Source organism: Sinocyclocheilus rhinocerous, unplaced genomic scaffold (assembly GCF_001515625.1).
Source record: "Sinocyclocheilus rhinocerous isolate Xijiao unplaced genomic scaffold, SAMN03320098_v1.1 scaffold883, whole genome shotgun sequence".
In the NCBI taxonomy this organism is placed as follows: Eukaryota; Metazoa; Chordata; class Actinopteri; order Cypriniformes; family Cyprinidae; genus Sinocyclocheilus; species Sinocyclocheilus rhinocerous.
In genome coordinates this window covers 276051-294208 of record NW_015627244.1, presented here as the reverse complement: position 1 = coordinate 294208, position 18158 = coordinate 276051, and the positions used below count along the sequence as shown (strand labels likewise).

The 18158-nt window shown below is 39.3% G+C and overlaps 2 protein-coding genes across 2 annotated transcripts; both read right to left on the bottom strand.

The window, feature by feature from the left end:
* Positions 1–3230: 3230 nt before the first annotated feature.
* LOC107724968 (N-acetyltransferase 14) lies at positions 3231–6990 on the bottom strand. The gene is made up of 3 exons (XM_016534074.1): positions 6874–6990; positions 5412–5497; positions 3231–4310 (listed from the first exon to the last, which is right to left on the bottom strand). The coding sequence occupies exons 2-3, from the start codon at positions 5490–5492 to the stop codon at positions 3549–3551; spliced, it is 843 nt and encodes a 280-aa protein (XP_016389560.1). The 5' UTR covers positions 5493–5497; positions 6874–6990; the 3' UTR covers positions 3231–3548.
* An 840-nt stretch (positions 6991–7830) lies between these two features.
* LOC107724809 (uncharacterized) lies at positions 7831–16492 on the bottom strand. Its single transcript, XM_016533867.1, has 7 exons — positions 16186–16492; positions 13587–14132; positions 13352–13424; positions 11980–13071; positions 11557–11899; positions 11161–11315; positions 7831–10682 (listed from the first exon to the last, which is right to left on the bottom strand). The coding sequence occupies exons 2-7, from the start codon at positions 13946–13948 to the stop codon at positions 8514–8516; spliced, it is 4194 nt and encodes a 1397-aa protein (XP_016389353.1). The 5' UTR covers positions 13949–14132; positions 16186–16492; the 3' UTR covers positions 7831–8513.
* Between the last annotated feature and the right edge of the window lie 1666 nt (positions 16493–18158).

Sequence of the window (18158 nt, the reverse complement as noted above, 5' to 3'; positions counted from 1 at the left end):
GTAGACGTGTTTAAACGAGGCATTTTAGGAGGGCGTGGACAAGTCTTAACTTTTATAAAGAATATCTCTTTGGATTTGAGACTTTAGTCTTTGCAACTTTAGGGATCTTATCTATTCACTAACAGCTTGTAACACTCCAAAGAGAAAGGAAAATTTGAAATGGCATCATATGACCCCTTTAAATGTGCACCTGTAATATACTTCAAATCTTAAAAGTATATTTTTAAAAAACTGAACTTTAAGAGAATATAAAATTTATGATAAAAAAGGTCATTTAAATATAGTTAAAGAGAGTACACTTCATGACTGATTCTTAACACACTTAAGGGCACTTTAAAAAAATCGAACGAAACGTTTTACTTTTTACTTAATCTTTTTTTGCCGTTCTTTAAATGAGTGCACTTATTTTGATGTATTGACTAACATACTAAAGCACATGTAAAGTACTTGATTGTAACTAGTGTATTTGATATTACGTTTAAAGTTAACATATTTTAAACATATAAATTGCGTTTTAGTAAGTAATTATGAAATGACATGTAAAAAGGGAGAGTTCACCCAAAAATGAACATTCTGTCATCGGTTCTGTATTCAGCCTCCACTTGATGTACAATTGATATACAGTCCAGTGTCTGATAATATTTGATGTAGTTTGCATTTCAGTATATTATTTTAAAGTGTATTGTTACAATAATAAGCATTCTTTTTAAAAGTATGCTCAAGTGTCCTTTTTCACAAGAGTGTGGTTTCTAAACAATAATTAAATGTTTTGGGCAAGTAAGCAGCGAAAGCCTTAAACGTGACAGTGCAGCTTTCTGTTGCAGGTGAGCATCAACCCGACCACACAGTGAACTGTATAAACATCCGGTGGTGAATGACAGCCTTAGGTGCTGTTGGGTAGTAGTGTGAGTGGTTAAGGTATAGCTGGTGTTTTAAGCTAACCACACAGCATGAGCAGCTCTTAGTTTCAAATACACTCAGCATCACTAAACTGTATCCACCCACACACATTTAGAGTAGCATGCGGGAATTAACTGTACTTGCAGTGGCTTTTGCAGCAAATTTAAAGCAAACAGGCTGGATATGAGAGATTGAACTCAATTCGCGATGACTTTGTATAGTGTTGTTCCTAGGTTTGCTTCTGGTCAAATCTATCAGAGCATTTCAGTGCAGCAAAACCACAGATATATTGGTACAGAAAGATCAGTGAAGCAGAAAAAGAGATAACCATGCTTGGTAGAAACACTTTAAAAGGTCTACACTGAGGACACATACATTCTTTCCATTCACTAGTACACTGTGAGCTTAATTAAAAGTTTTAGCAGAATTTAATGGCATGAGAAACTTGAGGGACAAAACCTTTATTTATACATTTTTTAAAAAAGCATATTCATCAGCAGTCAAGGGAAACGTACAAAATGTTTTCACAAAAACCCTCAAATTCACTCATAAATACAAGATAATAAATAAGATTAATAAATAAGGTAAACACATGTAAATCACTATCTTTGTTAAAAAACAAACAAACAAAAAACAATCCATGCTATAAACTATAAGTCAAGTCAAATGACTGATTGTCCTTTCAGGCTCAGGCTTCGCAACCCAGAGATGATTTCTGTAATGTTCACAAACATTAAAATGCTCTTACACAACAATAGAAATGACTTTTATTAGTGCTGTCAAACGATTAATCGTGAATAATCGCATCCAAAACAAACGTTTTTGTTTACATAATATGTTTGTGTGCCGTGTATATTTATTATGTATATATAAATACACACTCCAGTATATATTTTGAAAATATTTACATGTACATATTTATATATTATATATAAATATTTAATATACAAATATAACATATTTTTCTTAAATATATACGTGCATGTGTGTGTATTTAAATATACATAATAAACACAGTACACACACAAATATCATGTAAACAAAAACTTTAATTTTTGATGCGATTAATCATGATTAATCATTTGACAGCACTAATTTTTATACGATTTTTATATATAGTGGCAAAACCAGAAAGGTTCCTGATGTCAGTGATTCACTGGGACGATGTGAAAATGAACAAATCCATTTATAAATCTGAAATCTAAGCTTTTTAAAAGGAATATTCATGGTTCAAGATGAGTTAAGCTAAATCAACAGAACATAATGTTGATTTCCACAAAAAAAAAAAAACAACAACAACAAAAAACAAGTTGAAATAGCTTTAAAGTTGGCATTACATAATCCATTAAATGCATGTTATGGATATAATCGTGAATTAATCCTATTAAAAAAGAACTATTTTTTTCATTTTCGATCTGTTACACTTGGATGTGCATCACAATTCATAAAATATCTGTCACTACTTACATTTCATTACTTTAAAAAAAAGCAAAAATCTGGGTTACTTACAATGGAGCCAATGGTAAAATACTCACTGTTTCAATATTAAAGCCACAAGACGTAAACTATGCATGTTAACATGATTTTTAGTTTGGGGGAAAAAAAAAAAATGCTTACTAAGTTACAGTGGTGGCCAAAATTATTAGAACACTAGTATTTTCACCAGCTAAAAAATGGTTTAAAATCAGTTATTTCTATCTTTTGCTGTAGTGTGTCAGTAGGAAATATCAGTTTCCAAACATTCATTTTGCCATTAATTGTAATAAAGATTTTTGTTCGCACAAGGAGTCTGACAACAGCCAGTTCTTCACACAGAGATCTGATCTCATCATCATCCAGTCTGTCTGGAATGACATGAAGAAACAGAACAAACTGAGACGGACTAAATCCAGAAGAACTGTGGCAAAGTCTCCAAGATGCTTCAAGAAAATATTAGTGTTCTAATCATTTTGGCTACCACTGTATTTAGGGTACACTTAATTTCACAAATTCATGGCAATAAAGTGACATGACATGTGGCCAAGTATGGTTACCCATACTAGGAATTGGTGCTCTGCATTTAACCCATCCTTAGTGCACACACACAGCAGTGAACACACACACTGTGAACACACACCCGGAGCAGTGGGCAGCCATTTATGCTGCGGCGCCCGGGGAGCAGTTGGGGGTTCGGTGCCTTGCTCAAGGGCACCTCAGTCATGGTATTGAAGGTGGGAGAGAGCGCTGTACATTCACTCCCCCCACCTACAATCCCTGCCGGTACGAGACTCGAACCCGCAACCTTTGGGTTACGAGTCCGACTCTCTAACCATTAGGCCACGACTTCCCCTTCTCAATATTCTCAATATTACTCCATAAACCATGAAAGACTGTAGAATGAGTGCTTTTATAAAATTATTAGCTTCACATTTTTACTTTTAAATCCAAAAATTGGCCCCATTTTTCTCCTACTGTCTGCCTCACCATTACCTTGAATTTGACTTTTATTTATTTATTTTGTTTAAATGTCAAAAATTATTTTTTGTGGTCACCATTAACATTACACCGCAGGTTTATTGAGCATAATGTGTATTGAACCCAGAATATTCCTTAAATGATGTGTTGCCTTGTCTAGCAAAGAAAGCCTTTCGTTCCTGTTTCAGTGTGACTTATAGATCCTTAACAAACACTTTAGTTAAAGGGAAACCCAACCAACCCTTCTCTGGCTCTTCATAATCATCCTCCTCCTCCTCCTCTCCAGTAGTCCCTGCAGTCTCGCCCTGCAGACGATAACCCAGCCTCCTGAAGAAAGCTTCTCCCACTTTGGATGGAAATGGCACATGGGCATAGACCCGCTGTATGCCACTCTGCTTTGTTCTGGACTCCAGTCCCTGCACCAGCAGTCTGCCCAGCCCCTCCCTGCGGTACCAACTCTGGACCATCAGCCTGCAGATCCTACATACACCGTCCCGACTCCAACCGTCTCTAGCCACGCATCCCATAATCTCCCCATCAGAGTCCGCCACCCACACCTCACCAGCAACCTTTGCCCTCTCCTTCAGCTCATCCTCATCCACCTGTTCTCTCTCATTCATCTTGTCCTTCTCCTTTTCTTTGGGTTTTTTACGCCGCCTGGTTTTCTCCAGTTTGGCTCTGCCAGCGTGAGGATTGGGTAGATCTGGCTCTGTGTCTGCATGGTAACTGCTGCCCACGTAGTCCCAGTATGGCCTGCTGGAGCCCAAGATGCCCACCGACCGCGGTATGGTGAGTTTGAAGTAGATGATGAAGATGAAGACGGGAACGACCAAGGCCAAGATAAAAGAGTGCAGTACACAGCGGAGGATGGAGGAGAGGATAGCCAGCATGAGGAGAGCGAGAGGACGAGTCAGAAGGTAAAGAATCAGGCGGTTCTCCGTTCCCTCACATCCTTCCTGCAAACAAAGATAGAATGAGAGGAGGCCATAAAGGGGAAAAAAATCCTCAACAAACTTCTTCAATGTTGGCACGTATAATATACCTCACTGACCTCTCCATGGTGTACCTCCTAATTATTTCTATCTGCCAAGTTCTTTGATATTGCTAGATAACATTATCTCCATGTATGGCATTTTTGCGGTGATAGTGGCCTGAAGCCTATATATATATATATACACACACACACACACACAGTGCTGGATAGTAATGGTTTACATGTAATCTGGATTATATAATCAGATTCCAAAAATGTTGTAGTTGTAATTAGAGTATATTACATTTTAAAATGCTTGTAATCAGATTATAGTTACTTTTTATGGATTACATGATTACATACTATTCACACAATGGCAGTACATTTTTATAATTTATTGATTCTGGAAGTCTGGACAAAAATATTTCAAGCCTGGAAGACTTTGGGTGTGCCGTTGTTGTTTTCATATTTATTCATGTGTTTCATGCAGGGATTCCCAAACGTTTTTGTCACCCCCTTAAAATAAAATATTTGTTGAAATATCGCAGAGGTAGTTAATATTTCAATAATTAAACAACACATTTGCATGTTTACATTTCTCTGATGTCAGTTAATGGTCACACTGACATGCAGGTAAACAAATACTATATTTATATTTAAGTGTTCAAGTATTTATGTTCAAGTGTTTAAATTGCTTTTATTTTACATTTTTATGATAGGATTAATTATTAGGTTTTTATCAACTTACTATTTACTCTCTATCAACTCACTAACGTAATGTTTAATGCATTTTATGATGTTGTTGACATCAAAACATGGAATATATTTGCTTTTAGTGTTTCTCTTTGCTTTTTTTTAAATCAACATGGTACGTTTAAAACAAGTTTGATAAAAAAAAAAGTAATCTAAATGTCATCTAAAAAAGTAGCCCGATTACATTACCTAAAATGAGTAACCTAGATTACGTTACTAACTAGTTTTCATCATGTAATCTGTAATTGACTAGCCTACAATTTGTAAGTAACCTACCCAGCTCTCTGTGTGTGTGTGTATAGCTCATGAGGGATATGATGTTGAATTGCACCTTGATGAGAGCCTTTACAGCATCAATGTCCTTCTCCTGCATCCTGCGCAGAAGTACATCACCAAAGTCCAATCTAACCATCTTACCTGAAAGAGACATTATCAAAAAAAAGGTTCAATTAAAAATATAAACATTTAATTAACATAGGGAAACCTGAATTTACTCAATTAGATGTTTTAATTAGATTTTTATTTTTCACTGCAGAGAATGTAATTGCAAAAAACAGGAAATTCTCTGTGGAGTACATGCAAATAAGGACAAGTTTAACGTGATAGACTTGTGGTTTTATGTACGATTGCCTCATGAGCTTATTCAGAGGCGTCATGCCCATACAAAGTGCACGTGCCCCCTCAGATTTCTGAGCCAAGTGGATTTTGAATGCAGCTTTCAAAAGACAAAAAATAGCTGAATAATATATATTTTTTTGTATATTTGATACAATCACACCATGTGTGATTAGATCGTTCAGTGCGGCACAGCATCAGCTGCTAAATTCAAATCTGTGTTCGCTGGCTGGCGCTGAGCCAGAGACAGACGCATTTGTACAGCGCTGCATTATAACCAATCACACACGATGCTGTTGAGCTTATGAATGCAATGACCAATCAGAGAAGTTCAGATGAGTCATCGCTGAAACGCGGTGTTTCGTTCACTTGCTGGCTGACTGAATTCTCTGGCGAATTCTCTCATCAGAAACAACAAAGTGCAGATGTGCATACGAATGTAAGATATTCAGTTCACAGTGTAAACAGCTTCAGTGATTTAAATGGGAGTTTTTGAGAGTGGCCGAACTCTGGCTAGACTGAACGAAAACGTTCTTTGATTATGTAAATGTTCTTTGCTCTCTGTAAAATGAAAGTGTTACAATTAGTAACTTACAATATTGTTATTAAGTCAGTCGTATTAAAAAATATTTTACGGCATGACACCCATATCTGGTACTTAAGACGGGTTTTTATGTGTAGTTAATAGATTACACTAGTCTACTTTGCCCATCACCCATTATAGATCAAATAACAATCTATAAAGGTGCAAAAAGCATTTACTTATACATATTTGAGAATCTAGATATTTCCCGATTGGAAATATTTCGAATGAAAAGGAAAAAAATTAATAAATAAAACATAAGCCTATATCAGGTATACAGTCATATCGTGGCTGCTGTATGTCACATGACAAGCATGAGGACCGTGCCCCCTCAAAAATCATGAGTGCATGACGCCCCTTAGTTTATTATATTGCATTACATCTCAAACATTTATGAAAGAACAACTTATGGCTTGTCTACGTCTTTCCGACTGAGCAGCGCTGTTCAAGAGGCATTTAACAGGTTTATAGTAGCATGCTGTACCGTTAGCTTGCTCCGTCACCACGCTTTATTTAATCCCTTATATGGTAAACACCACCTTCTTTATAGCTTAATCTATGGCTGTAATATATAGAGCATGCGTGACCTACTTACCCAATATTCAGAGAAGCCGTCAGTGCTTTAAAAGCAACGTAATGCAAAAATGCCCTCCTCTGTAGTCGATGTTACTTGCAGTGTTTGAGGGACTTAAGGATTCAGCGTTGTCTTCCCGCATGGAATGTAATTTCAACCAATTCTCATCCGGGAATACGACACTACGCAAACTGCGTAGTCTAGATGCGCACATAGCGGTTTGCTCTTTCAACGCTACAGCGCATGCGTCTTGTATGAATTTGACGCATATATGTGTGCCTTTACACATATGTGACCCTGGACCACAAAACCAGTCATAAGTAGCACATGTATATTTGTAGCAATAGCCAACAATACATTGTATGGGTCAAAATTATTGATTTTACTTTTATGCCAAAAATGATTAGGATATTACGTAAAGATCATGTTCCATGAAGATATATTGTAAATTTCTTACCGTAAATATATCAAAACTTAATTTTTGATTAGTAATATGCATTGCTAAGAACTTCATTTGGACAACTTTAAAGGCGATTTTCTCAATATTTAGATTTTTTTTGCACACTCAGATTCCAGATTTTCAAACAGTTGTATCTCGGCCAAATATTGTCCTATCCTAACTAACCATACATCAATGGAAAGCTTATTTATTCAGCTTCAGATTAGTAAATTATGTATAAATCTCAATTTCAAAAAAATTTACCCTTATGTTATGACTGGTTTTGTGGTCCAGGGTCACATATGTGCGCGTTAAATCTATATTTTAAGAAAAAAGTCTTAAATATAGCAGAGCTTATCTCTGTCTGTAAAATGATTTGCAGCAATTTCAAATGGAAGTATTAACTCTATCAATGAAATCTTAACAAAAATGTACCTACATATGAAGTAAAATGAATATATTTTTAAGCTCTAAGAAATAAGTAAAAAAGCAAACACAAATACTGACATTCATATCTATTTTTATTGGTAATTGTCATCTAGTACCAATATTAAGAATGAAAACGGAGTAGACATATTTACAAAAGTTAACTTTGTACAGTCACTGTCAACATGACAGCATAGCTGAATATAGTTCATATTTCATATTAGTTTATAAATTATATTTTCAGTGCACCCTGGTTGTGGAAGAGCACCAGGGATTTCCTTCATTTAGAAACCACTGCTTTTTGGCTGGGCTGTATTCGATGATTGTGGTTTGTGAAATAGCTCCCCGTAGGGGCCAGGTGAACAACTGTAACTACAAGCAATATGCTTTATCCACACAAAGTGCAGTCTTGGGGGTGGGAGGACAACAGCTTAGGAAGAAGACACTGTGGTGTTCTAAGGATATCTGTGTGTGGAGCAAACAGGTCTAATGATTTATGTAAGATTCAACATAGGTCCTGTGTTGGTCCTATAGCTACAATGTTGTTCTCAGCTTCCTAATATCTAAAAACATTAATCACAGTCCAAAAGGAACACTTTAGAATAACAGAACCATTACTTAACAAATGTGCCATTTTGCATTTGAAACCGTGTCATGAGGTGTGATTTGTGTTAAAGCCAGTCCGATTGACTATTATAGTGCTCCATTCTTAACCCTAAGTTCCAATCAGTCCCATCTCTGACGATGATATGCTCTAAGCCTCAACACGTTTTGACTCTTCTGACAGTACTTCCTCTCATGCCTCTTGCGCATCATTACCATGTTTTTCCTCAGTTCCTTCCGCTAAAGTATGTCCTACATCTGCTGCCTCTATTCCACCCTCTCTCAAACTGCTGGTGCTAACTTCAATTATAACAATGCCTTCTCCCCCCTCTAACTGGAAGATTCCCTCCATTTGCCCAGAGTTTGCCCCAACAGCACCTTTAAAACTGCCCCTTGCCCCAGAACCATTGCCCTCACCTTCTATCAGTGCAATCATTTGAACACTGTCCCCTGGGCCCATGCTTCCATCCATTTTTGTCTCATCATCGAGCTCAAATACCACATCCTGCCCTTCCAGAGGCACTAAGGCTTGACCCGGATGGCAAGAAAGGTTGAGATCCTCACCTGGGCCTCCTATGAAGCCTGAGTTTGGCTGAATGTCCTCCTCACTCTGAGGCTCTGTTTGGAAATGAAGCACAAAGGACTTTTCTACTTCAACACTTCCCTCAGCATCTGCAGTTCCATGCCCCTCACTCTGTCCAGTCCACTCTTGGAGTAAGTTAAGAGAGACAATTTCTGTCTTCTCTTTTCCTGCATCTCCTTCGCATTCTCCCTCTGTCTGAAACCGGAGGACATATGACTTCTCTCCTCCCTCACTATTCCCTCCCTCTTCTTGCTGGCCCTCACCTTCAATCTGCAATACATAAGACCGCCCTGCATCATTCCCTCCCTCCATCTCCACCTTCACATCCATCCCATCCCCCTGTCCTCCATTCTCCATTTCTTTCTTTAGGCACAGAACGAAGTGCTCCCTTGAGATTTCTTCGACAGCTTTCTCTTCGAGTGGAACACTCTCAGGATCCCTGCTCAACATGGGGGAACTTTTTGTTAGAGTGGAGTTTGGCGTCACTGACATAATGCTAACTGCAGGAAACAAAGAGCTTCCAGGTACTTGGCTAATGCTGACAGGTGACACAGTCGGTGTATCATCAGCATTAAGCCATGGGAACTCTGTCTTTGAAGAAGCAGCAGAAGTGGCACTAGATATTGTGGTAGATGTGGAAGTTGCACCTGATAACATTAACTGTTTCTTAACTAGTGTGGTCTGAACTGTAGGGGGGAATTTTTGGTTAGCAGCTTTAGGCTTCCGTCCACGCCTGGTTCCTCCTTTCCGGCTACGACCGAGGCTGCCTAAAATGGGACGAGCAATCGTCGATGTGCTTTGAGGCTGGGCAGTAATGAGGGGAGCATTATTATTGGTCAAAATAAATCTCTGCTGTGTCTGAACTGGTTGAAATTGCTGGATTTGAGTTTGAGGTGCTGCCAGAACCTGGGACATTGCCGGAATGGTCTGCACCAAGGGGAGGGTCTGTGGTTCTGAAGGGGTGGGAAGAGTGTTTGTACTGGATGCTGTGGGAACCAGAATAAGACTAGGCTGGTTTCCATTGTTGGACTGGCACTGAAGAAGCAGGAAATTTTGTGTCTGTGGAGGTGGTGGTGGGGGAGGAGGGGCAGGCTGTGTTGGCGTGGGATTGGATAGTGGGATCAGTTGCAACCCTGAAGTCGTCTGGATCATAAAATAATTCTGGGATGTGTTTGGAGGTATGTCAAGATTTGGGGGTGAAAGAATCAATGTGGAATTGCCATCAGTGGGAAACAAGGAGGTAAGCCCTCCAGGTACATTCAAGTTTAAATTTAGCACTGCTGTCTCTGAAGCCCCACTACCTTTAGCCACCTTTCCTGCTTCCTTCGTACATGCTACTGCACCCCCAGAACTGTGAGTTCTCAAGTGCCTCTGCAGGTAGGAGAGCATGACAAACTCTTTTCCGCAGTGTTGGCACTTGAAGTCCTTGCGCGAGGAGTGTGTGCGTAGGTGCAGCTGCAGATTGGATGAGTGGGTGAAGCTCTTGTGGCACTGGGAGCACTGAAAGGGCCTTTCTCCAGAGTGTGTCCGTTCGTGCTGTTTAAGGTTAGAGGTTTGGGAGAAAGCCTTACCACACACAGAGCAAGCGTGTGGACGTAAGCCAGAATGGAGCTGACTGTGGCGACGGAGACAGCTGGTGTTCTTGAAAGACTTGCCACATTCCTGACATACATATGGCCGCTCACCGGTGTGCTGGCGAAGATGGTATTGGTAGTGTGAGCTCCACTTAAAGGTCAGTGGACAGTAGGGGCACTGAAAAGCCCGCACACCTGTGTGGACCTAGATGGGTTGAGAACAGTTTTCAAGATGTTTTTAGAGCTAATTTAGAAAACATGAACAAAATGAAGGATTAAAATGTTAAAATTTCAAATATTAGAATTCTGTCATTCATAAACAAAGCTGCTCAGGCCATTCTCCATGCATAAAAGCACCATAAAAGCATAATAAATGTATTATTAGTGTATTGTTACAAATCATGCGCGACATTGCGAGATACAAACTGAAATACAAGTCAATGGTAAGCTTTCCTTTAGTGTGTTGTTAACTGCTGTGACCAAATCAGAGCCAGTGAGCTGAACATATGAACTGGATCAACCCATAAATATTATGAAAAAAACATAAAATACCAATAAAAAATTCTACCATTAAATTAATACATTACATCATTGATGAAATAATGCAATGAATCCGTTTTTTAATCCTGCTGTTATGCAAAAAGAAATCAAAACATGTCAATTTGACAAGAAGATTTATTTACCCTTTGGTGTATGGAGAGCAGTGAGGACCTTTTGAAGCTCTTGCCACACTCTGTGCATCGATACGGTCTCTCCCCAGTGTGGTCTCTCATGTGGTACCTAAGTCCTGATGAACCTTTGAATGACTTCCCACATTCAGAGCAGCGATATGGCCTCTCTGTAGGGAATGAAAACAGAAATTCAGCTGTGAGATGAATATGAGTTACACTGTGTGTGCAAATGTCTCATGTATCAAATGGGTGTTTATTATACCATGTAAGGTAATGTACGGTCTTGAAAATAAATAGCATAGTATAATAGGATAGTATAATAAATAAGAATAATGAAACCTTACAATCAGAGATGCCAGATTTTGAACAAACCAAACTAATCATTTTGCATCCACTGCAGACTCTTACCGTTATTTGTGGCAGATGTCTTGCTGCCGCCACCTCTCCTAGCTCCCTTTCCTGATGCTTTGACAGATGGCTTTACAGTTCGTCTCTCTCCCTCCTCAGTAACAGCAATTAGACTGACATGGATCTCTCTCTCTCCATCTTCTCCATCTCTCTTTAAGGAGGGCAGGGGCAGTGAGAGAGAGGGGCAGACGATCTCTGCTTCTGCCTCTGCCTCAGCAAGCAGCCTCTGCTCAGGAGTGTGGGAGTGCTGGTGGTTAAGCAGAGAGGAGAGCAGAGGGAAGGAGCGATCACATGCCGAGCAGTTGAACTGAGAACGCGACTCGGATAGAGCAAGAGGATGGGCCTTAAAAAGAAAGAGACAATGAGAAATGGAGGTTTGGTTCTTAAAATTCTCTGTCCACCAAAACAGTTTCTTGGTCTCACCTGAGCCACATGTCTGGTCAGACCGTTGCTGGTTTTGAAACTCTTCCCACAGTAGACACATTCTGTTGTAGCTTGTGCAGTTGGCACACCGGTATCAGTGGGCATCTGATTCACAGACGCAGTAAAGGTCTGCAGAAGATCATACTGTGCCTGTCCCGACTCATTTCTAACGGCATCCAGACCAAGTAACTCTGCCGTCTGCCCACTATCTGCAACTGCGGTGGTTTCAACAACCTCTTCAAAGTCTGCCAACAATGGTGTAGCCCCCACCAGTGACACTCCACCTCCCTCAGCCTCTGTGCTATTTTCTGTAGCAACCCCTCCACCACCTGCTGGGCCAAGACTATCTAAATGTAGAGTCTGATGCTCCTCAAGGTGACTCTGTGTTGAAAATGTCTCATTACAGCTGCCACAACTAAACAGCAAAACACCAGCACCTGTGTCATTCTTGCTCATGTGCATATGCACTGAGCCTGTGACAGTGGAGGAAGTGGGTGTGAGCGTCAGCTGTGGCAGGATGTTCTGATTGGTTGTACCTGAGGTAGCAGGCGAGGACGTATTGTGAGACAGGAACACCTGTCCGACCCCTCCTTCCTGTCCACCAACGAGCCCAACCATTTCAGAAATACTCATCCCAACAGTGTTCAAGTCCTCCGTCAGCACCACCTCCATCTCTCGAGCTGCTGACCCTGAATCAGCCCCTCCAGCCTTCCCAGCACTTTTCCCCTTTCCTTCTATGTGAGAGATGCGATGCAGTGCCAAGTTGGACGAATGCGTGAAGCTGCGCCCACAATCCCCACAGACATAAGGGCGTTCGCCTGTGTGTATGCGCATGTGCTGACGCAAATTAGTGGACTGACTGAAGGCTTTATTGCAGACGTCACAGACGTAAGGCTTGAAGCCCAGGTGTACATTCTTATGGCGACGCAGGCTGCTAGAGTTCTTGAAGGCTTTGGAGCAGCTGTCGCATGGGTACGGACATTCACCGGTGTGCTGGCGGAGGTGATACTGGTAGTGTGAGCTCCATTTGAAGGTCAAAGGGCAGTAGGAGCACTGGAAAGTGCGAAGGCCTGTATGCACACTCCGATGTATCTGGATAGATAAACCATTGTGATGTAGGAAAATAGAAAAAGAAGATTTTTTTTACTACTTTTTTTTACTTTTATTTAAATTACTACTTTTATTCAGTAAGCCCACACTGAATGGATCAAAAGCGACAATAAAGACTTTTACATTATTACAAATGTATACAATTTCAAATAAACACTGTTCTTTTTAACTTTCCATTAATCAAAGAATCCTAAAAGAAATATATTACATATGATTTTACATATTATACATATGATAATTGATTCCTTCATTTTATTCTCACCTGTAGAAGAGAAGAGCGTTTGAATGCTTTACCACAGTCATCACACTTATACGGCTTCTCTCCAGAATGAGACCTTAAACAACATACAAACCAATTTTATTGAGGAACTTGTGGTGAACAGCAATTAACAGAATAAAAACAGTCATCACGAAATCACATCTTCATACATTATACAATATTCAATGCTGTGTGACCCTGCATCTCGGTCCATATGTAGAATCAATTGACCTCTCACCTCTGGTGGTATAGTAGGGCAGATGAGCCCTTAAAGGCCTTAGGGCAAAGGTTACAGCGATATGGCCTCTCATTGTTATGGCTTCTCTGATGATGTGCCAATCTGGATGACCACTTAAAACTCTTGCCACAGTCCAAACACTGGAATGGATGCTCTGGGATTTGAGCCACCGTTGCAGGGGGTGTTGATGATGTCACCACGTCACCTGTGAGCCCAACTGTTCCTGACTCTTTGCCCTCTTCTTCTCCCTTCTCTCCATCCTCTACGGAGGGGAGGAGGGAAGGAAAGGGAGAGAGGGAGGAGGGCGTCTGAGAAGGTAAAAGTTCAGTCTGGACCACCAGAGTAGCAACAGTGCTAGCCATCACAACTGGTGTGAAAAAGTTGGGCTGTAGTGAAGGAATCTCAGTCGTTTTGTAGTTTTGCTCTAATTATGGCAGCCATGGCTTGTGTTTAGTAGAGTTTTGGCCAGTTTTCTCAGATTTCAGCCAGATAATCTTTTCTGAGGCAGAATGTCTTCTATTGTCTTCTCCTTCTTAGTTGGTAGAGCTGTAATAACACATTTAAAAAAATTGTATGATCCATGCAAATACAAATAAAAACCGTTTAAGATATAACAGTGATTGTCAACTGAAATTTCTTTTCAGATGTTGGGGACAGCAAACAATAAGATGCAACTAACATATAATCATGAATGTAAAGGATAAAAAATTAATAGGCATACTCCTATGAAAATGTTTCTCATATGTTTTGTTAAAGGAACAGTTCACCCATGAATGAAAATTTGCTGAAAATGTACTCATCCTCAGGTCATCCCAGATGTAGATGAGTTTATTTCTTCATTGGATCAGATTAGGAGAAATTTAGCATTACATCACTTATGAGAATGAGAATTCAAACAGCTGATAAAAACATCACAATAATCCACAAATAATCCACACGACTCCAGTCCATCAATTAATTTCTTGTGAAGCAAAAGCTGCATGTTTGTAAGAAACATATACATCAAGGCATTTTAAAAACTGGCCAAAATACCAGTTCATAATCCATAATAAAGCTTCCTCCAGTGAAAAAGTCCATCCCGTTATCATCTCACATCAAAATCTACCAACAAATTTTTGTTAAGAACTATTTTGGACTGTTATCGCTTGTAAACAATGCTTGATCTGTGCATATTTCTCTCCTGATTCAGACAAGACAACATTTTCACTGCAGAAAGCAATATTATCATATTTTAGCCAGAGGCAGTGATTTGAAGTTGAAAACGTATTAATGATGAATGCGTTTATTACAAATATGCAGCTGTTTGCTTCACTGGAGTCGTGTGGATTATTGTGATGTTTTTATCAGCTGTTTGGACTCTCATTCTGCTGGCACTCATTCACTGCCGAGGATCCATTGGTGACCATGTGATGTAGGGCTAAATTTCTCCAAATCGGTTTCGATGAAGACACAAACTCATATAAATCTCAGATGGCCCGAGGGTTAGTCAATTTTCAGCAAATTTTCATTTTTAGGTGAATTATTCCTTTATTTTGGTGGAAGCAAGCCAAATTAGGCAGATGTCAATATCAGCTTGTTTGACATTTCCTCATACTTAAAAACTACGAATACAACTACACAAGGTAAATGAGAATATACATGGTTTGTACTGTACAAAATATTTTTTGTGTTATGAATTATTGCCTGCCATGGACATGAAGCCATTGAAATTCAAGTGACATTTAGAAACACTATAAAGACAAGCCTGCTGCTGACCATCAGTATCAAATCCTTAAACATAGTTCATGGTAATATTAATACATTTCAAGTATTATGATTTTTGTTTACTTTTGCACAATAAATAAATATGTATGCATGTATGTATGTAACATGTCACCACTTCTGAGTGCCAGAACTGTGACATAAAGCAAAAACAGCTGAGAACTGCTGACATATTGTAAATAAAAACATACAGTTTATCCTGAATGTCTGAGACTACACTGTACGTAATCTGAACCTGTAAATAAAGATACATTTTTAACAATACAAAATAAAGAAATGGTATGATGCAAAGATTACTATATATAAGCTTCTGCACTATTTCTAGGTCACTAATCAAGCAAATGTGTGGCACTGATCATGTGAACTGCTTTGTACAGACAGTCAGATGTTCTTGTTCCAAGCTCCCTGGATCATGCAACAAACCTGTGGAGTGTCATTAAAGCAAAAACTAAGACTAACCAAATACTAAAACATTCTGAAATTCATTTTCAACAATTCAACTTTTTATCCAAGATGTTATGCAAGTAATATTATTTGTGATAAACAAAATATTACACTAGCTAACAGACTGTCCTTGAAATTAGAACGCTTTAAAAAAAAAGACTGCATGTTATTTTACAAGAATTCTTTCCTCAAGCAATTCTGAAGATCCTCAATGTATCTCAATAGTAAACAGACCAAACCTTCCCCTTTAAAGATCCTCCACCTCCTGCTTCTCTCCCCCTCCCTCACCCGCTATCTATCTGTGTGTTCCTGCCTTCTTGTCCCGGGGAAATGGAAAAAATAAACTAAATACAAAATGGAGATAAAAGACTTCAAGTGGCCAAAGCGTACTCACCCCTCAGTTTCTAAACAAATCGACAGTGGGTCGTTTTATCGGCTGTTTGTTGAATTATTTGCGCTGTTTAGAGCCGGCCTTCTCGAATCCATCCCAGCCTTGTCTTCGTTCCTCAAGCGTCACAATATTTGTCGGAATAAGTGCATTATTCTATGCATGTGTTATTCCCCTGGTTCATTGCTGAAAAATAACCGTTTTTGATGTAATGATATAAGGCCGAACTCCGCAGTGATCGTCCACACAACCTTAACAATAATCTAAAGCACAAACTAACCAGCAGTCGCCCGTCTGTGACCACCTCTCAGTAAAGTCGTCGGCTATTGGTCCGCTCTCGTCCCCTGTTGGCTCGTCTCATTGGTCAAGAAAAAATACGGTGTCGAACTTTTTATTAAATTATGCATAGATTGTTGGTGGTTTTGTTTAAAACCCACACGGAATAAACCAATTAGCTTATTATGCAAATATTTCTTCTTAGATAAGTCTCAATGCAGCTTTATGGAAAAATAAATTATCTTTTATGTACCTGGGTTGGCTCTGCGCAAGGGCTTGTGGGTAATGTAGTTTAACTCCTACTTCATCTCTTGCTCAGTACGTTTACTGCACCTACCACAGTAAGAAAATATGCAGGCCTACTCAAAAGTAAAGAATAGTTTAAAGGTATATCCCTCATTTTTAATTGTAGCATTCATAATCATATAGTCTTTGCTTTTTGACAATGGACAATAACAACCAAATGTCTACAAGTTACATGTAAATGCCTTTATTGTCTCTCTCAGTAGGCACACAGTTGAACACAGCCAGCTTTTGCATATTTAGTGCACAAACATGTAGCAACTTTCAGTCTATGTAGCCACAGAAACCAACCTAAACAAGTCAAGTCAAGTCACGTTTATTTATATAGCGCTTTTAACAATACAGATTGTGTTGGGGCTCATCTAGTTGTCCTGGTCTCCACTGAAATTCAGGTGCTGATCCACCATCTGGGCTGGATACGGACTGGATCTGGTGGCTACAGTGACCTCGGAATAAGAAAGAAACAGACTAATATTAGCGTAGATGCCATTCTTCTTATGATGTAACAAGTACATCGTGTGTTATTGGAAGTGTTCCCAGTTCCGGTTGACCTATCCTTAACAATCCTTTAACGGATTTGAGTAATAGAAATGTGTAAGTTATATTATGTGTAAGCCAGGTTAAAGAGATGGGTCTTTAATCTAGATGTTTAATAGGTAGCCAGTGCAGTGTTGGCAGAACCGGGCTAATATGGTCATACTTCCTGGTTCTAGTAAGAACTCTAGCTGCAGCATTTTGGACCAGCTGGATGACCAGTTTGTTTATTAAGCATGCAGAACAACCAGTGTTCTAGGTTATTACATGCGGAGGTTTAATTAACACCTCTGTTTTTTTCAGAATTTAGCAGTAAGAAATTACTCATCATCCAGTTTTTTATATCGACTATGCATTCTGTTAGTTTTTCAAATGTTTTGCCGGGCCATGAAGAAATATAAAGCTGAGTGTCATCAGCATAACAGTGAAAGCTAACACCGTGTTTCCTGATGATATCTCCCAAGGGTAACATTTAAAGCGTGAAAAGTAACGGCCCTAGTACTGAGCCTTGAGGTACTCCATACTGCACTTGTGATTGATATGATACCTCTTCATTTACTGCTACGAATTGATGGCGGTCAGATAAGTATGATTTAAACCATGCTAATGCACTTCCATTAATGCCAAAAAGTTTTCTAGTCTATTCAAAAGAATGTTGTGGTCGATAGTGTCAAACGCAGCTCTAAGATCCGGTAGTGCTAATAGAGAGCTACAACCATGATCAGATGATAAGAGCAGGTAATTTGTAACTGTAATGAGAGCAGTCTCAGTACTATGATACGGTCTAAATCCTGACTGGAAATCCTCACAGATACCATTTTCTCTAAGAAGGAATACAATTGTGAGGATATTACCTTTTCTAGTAT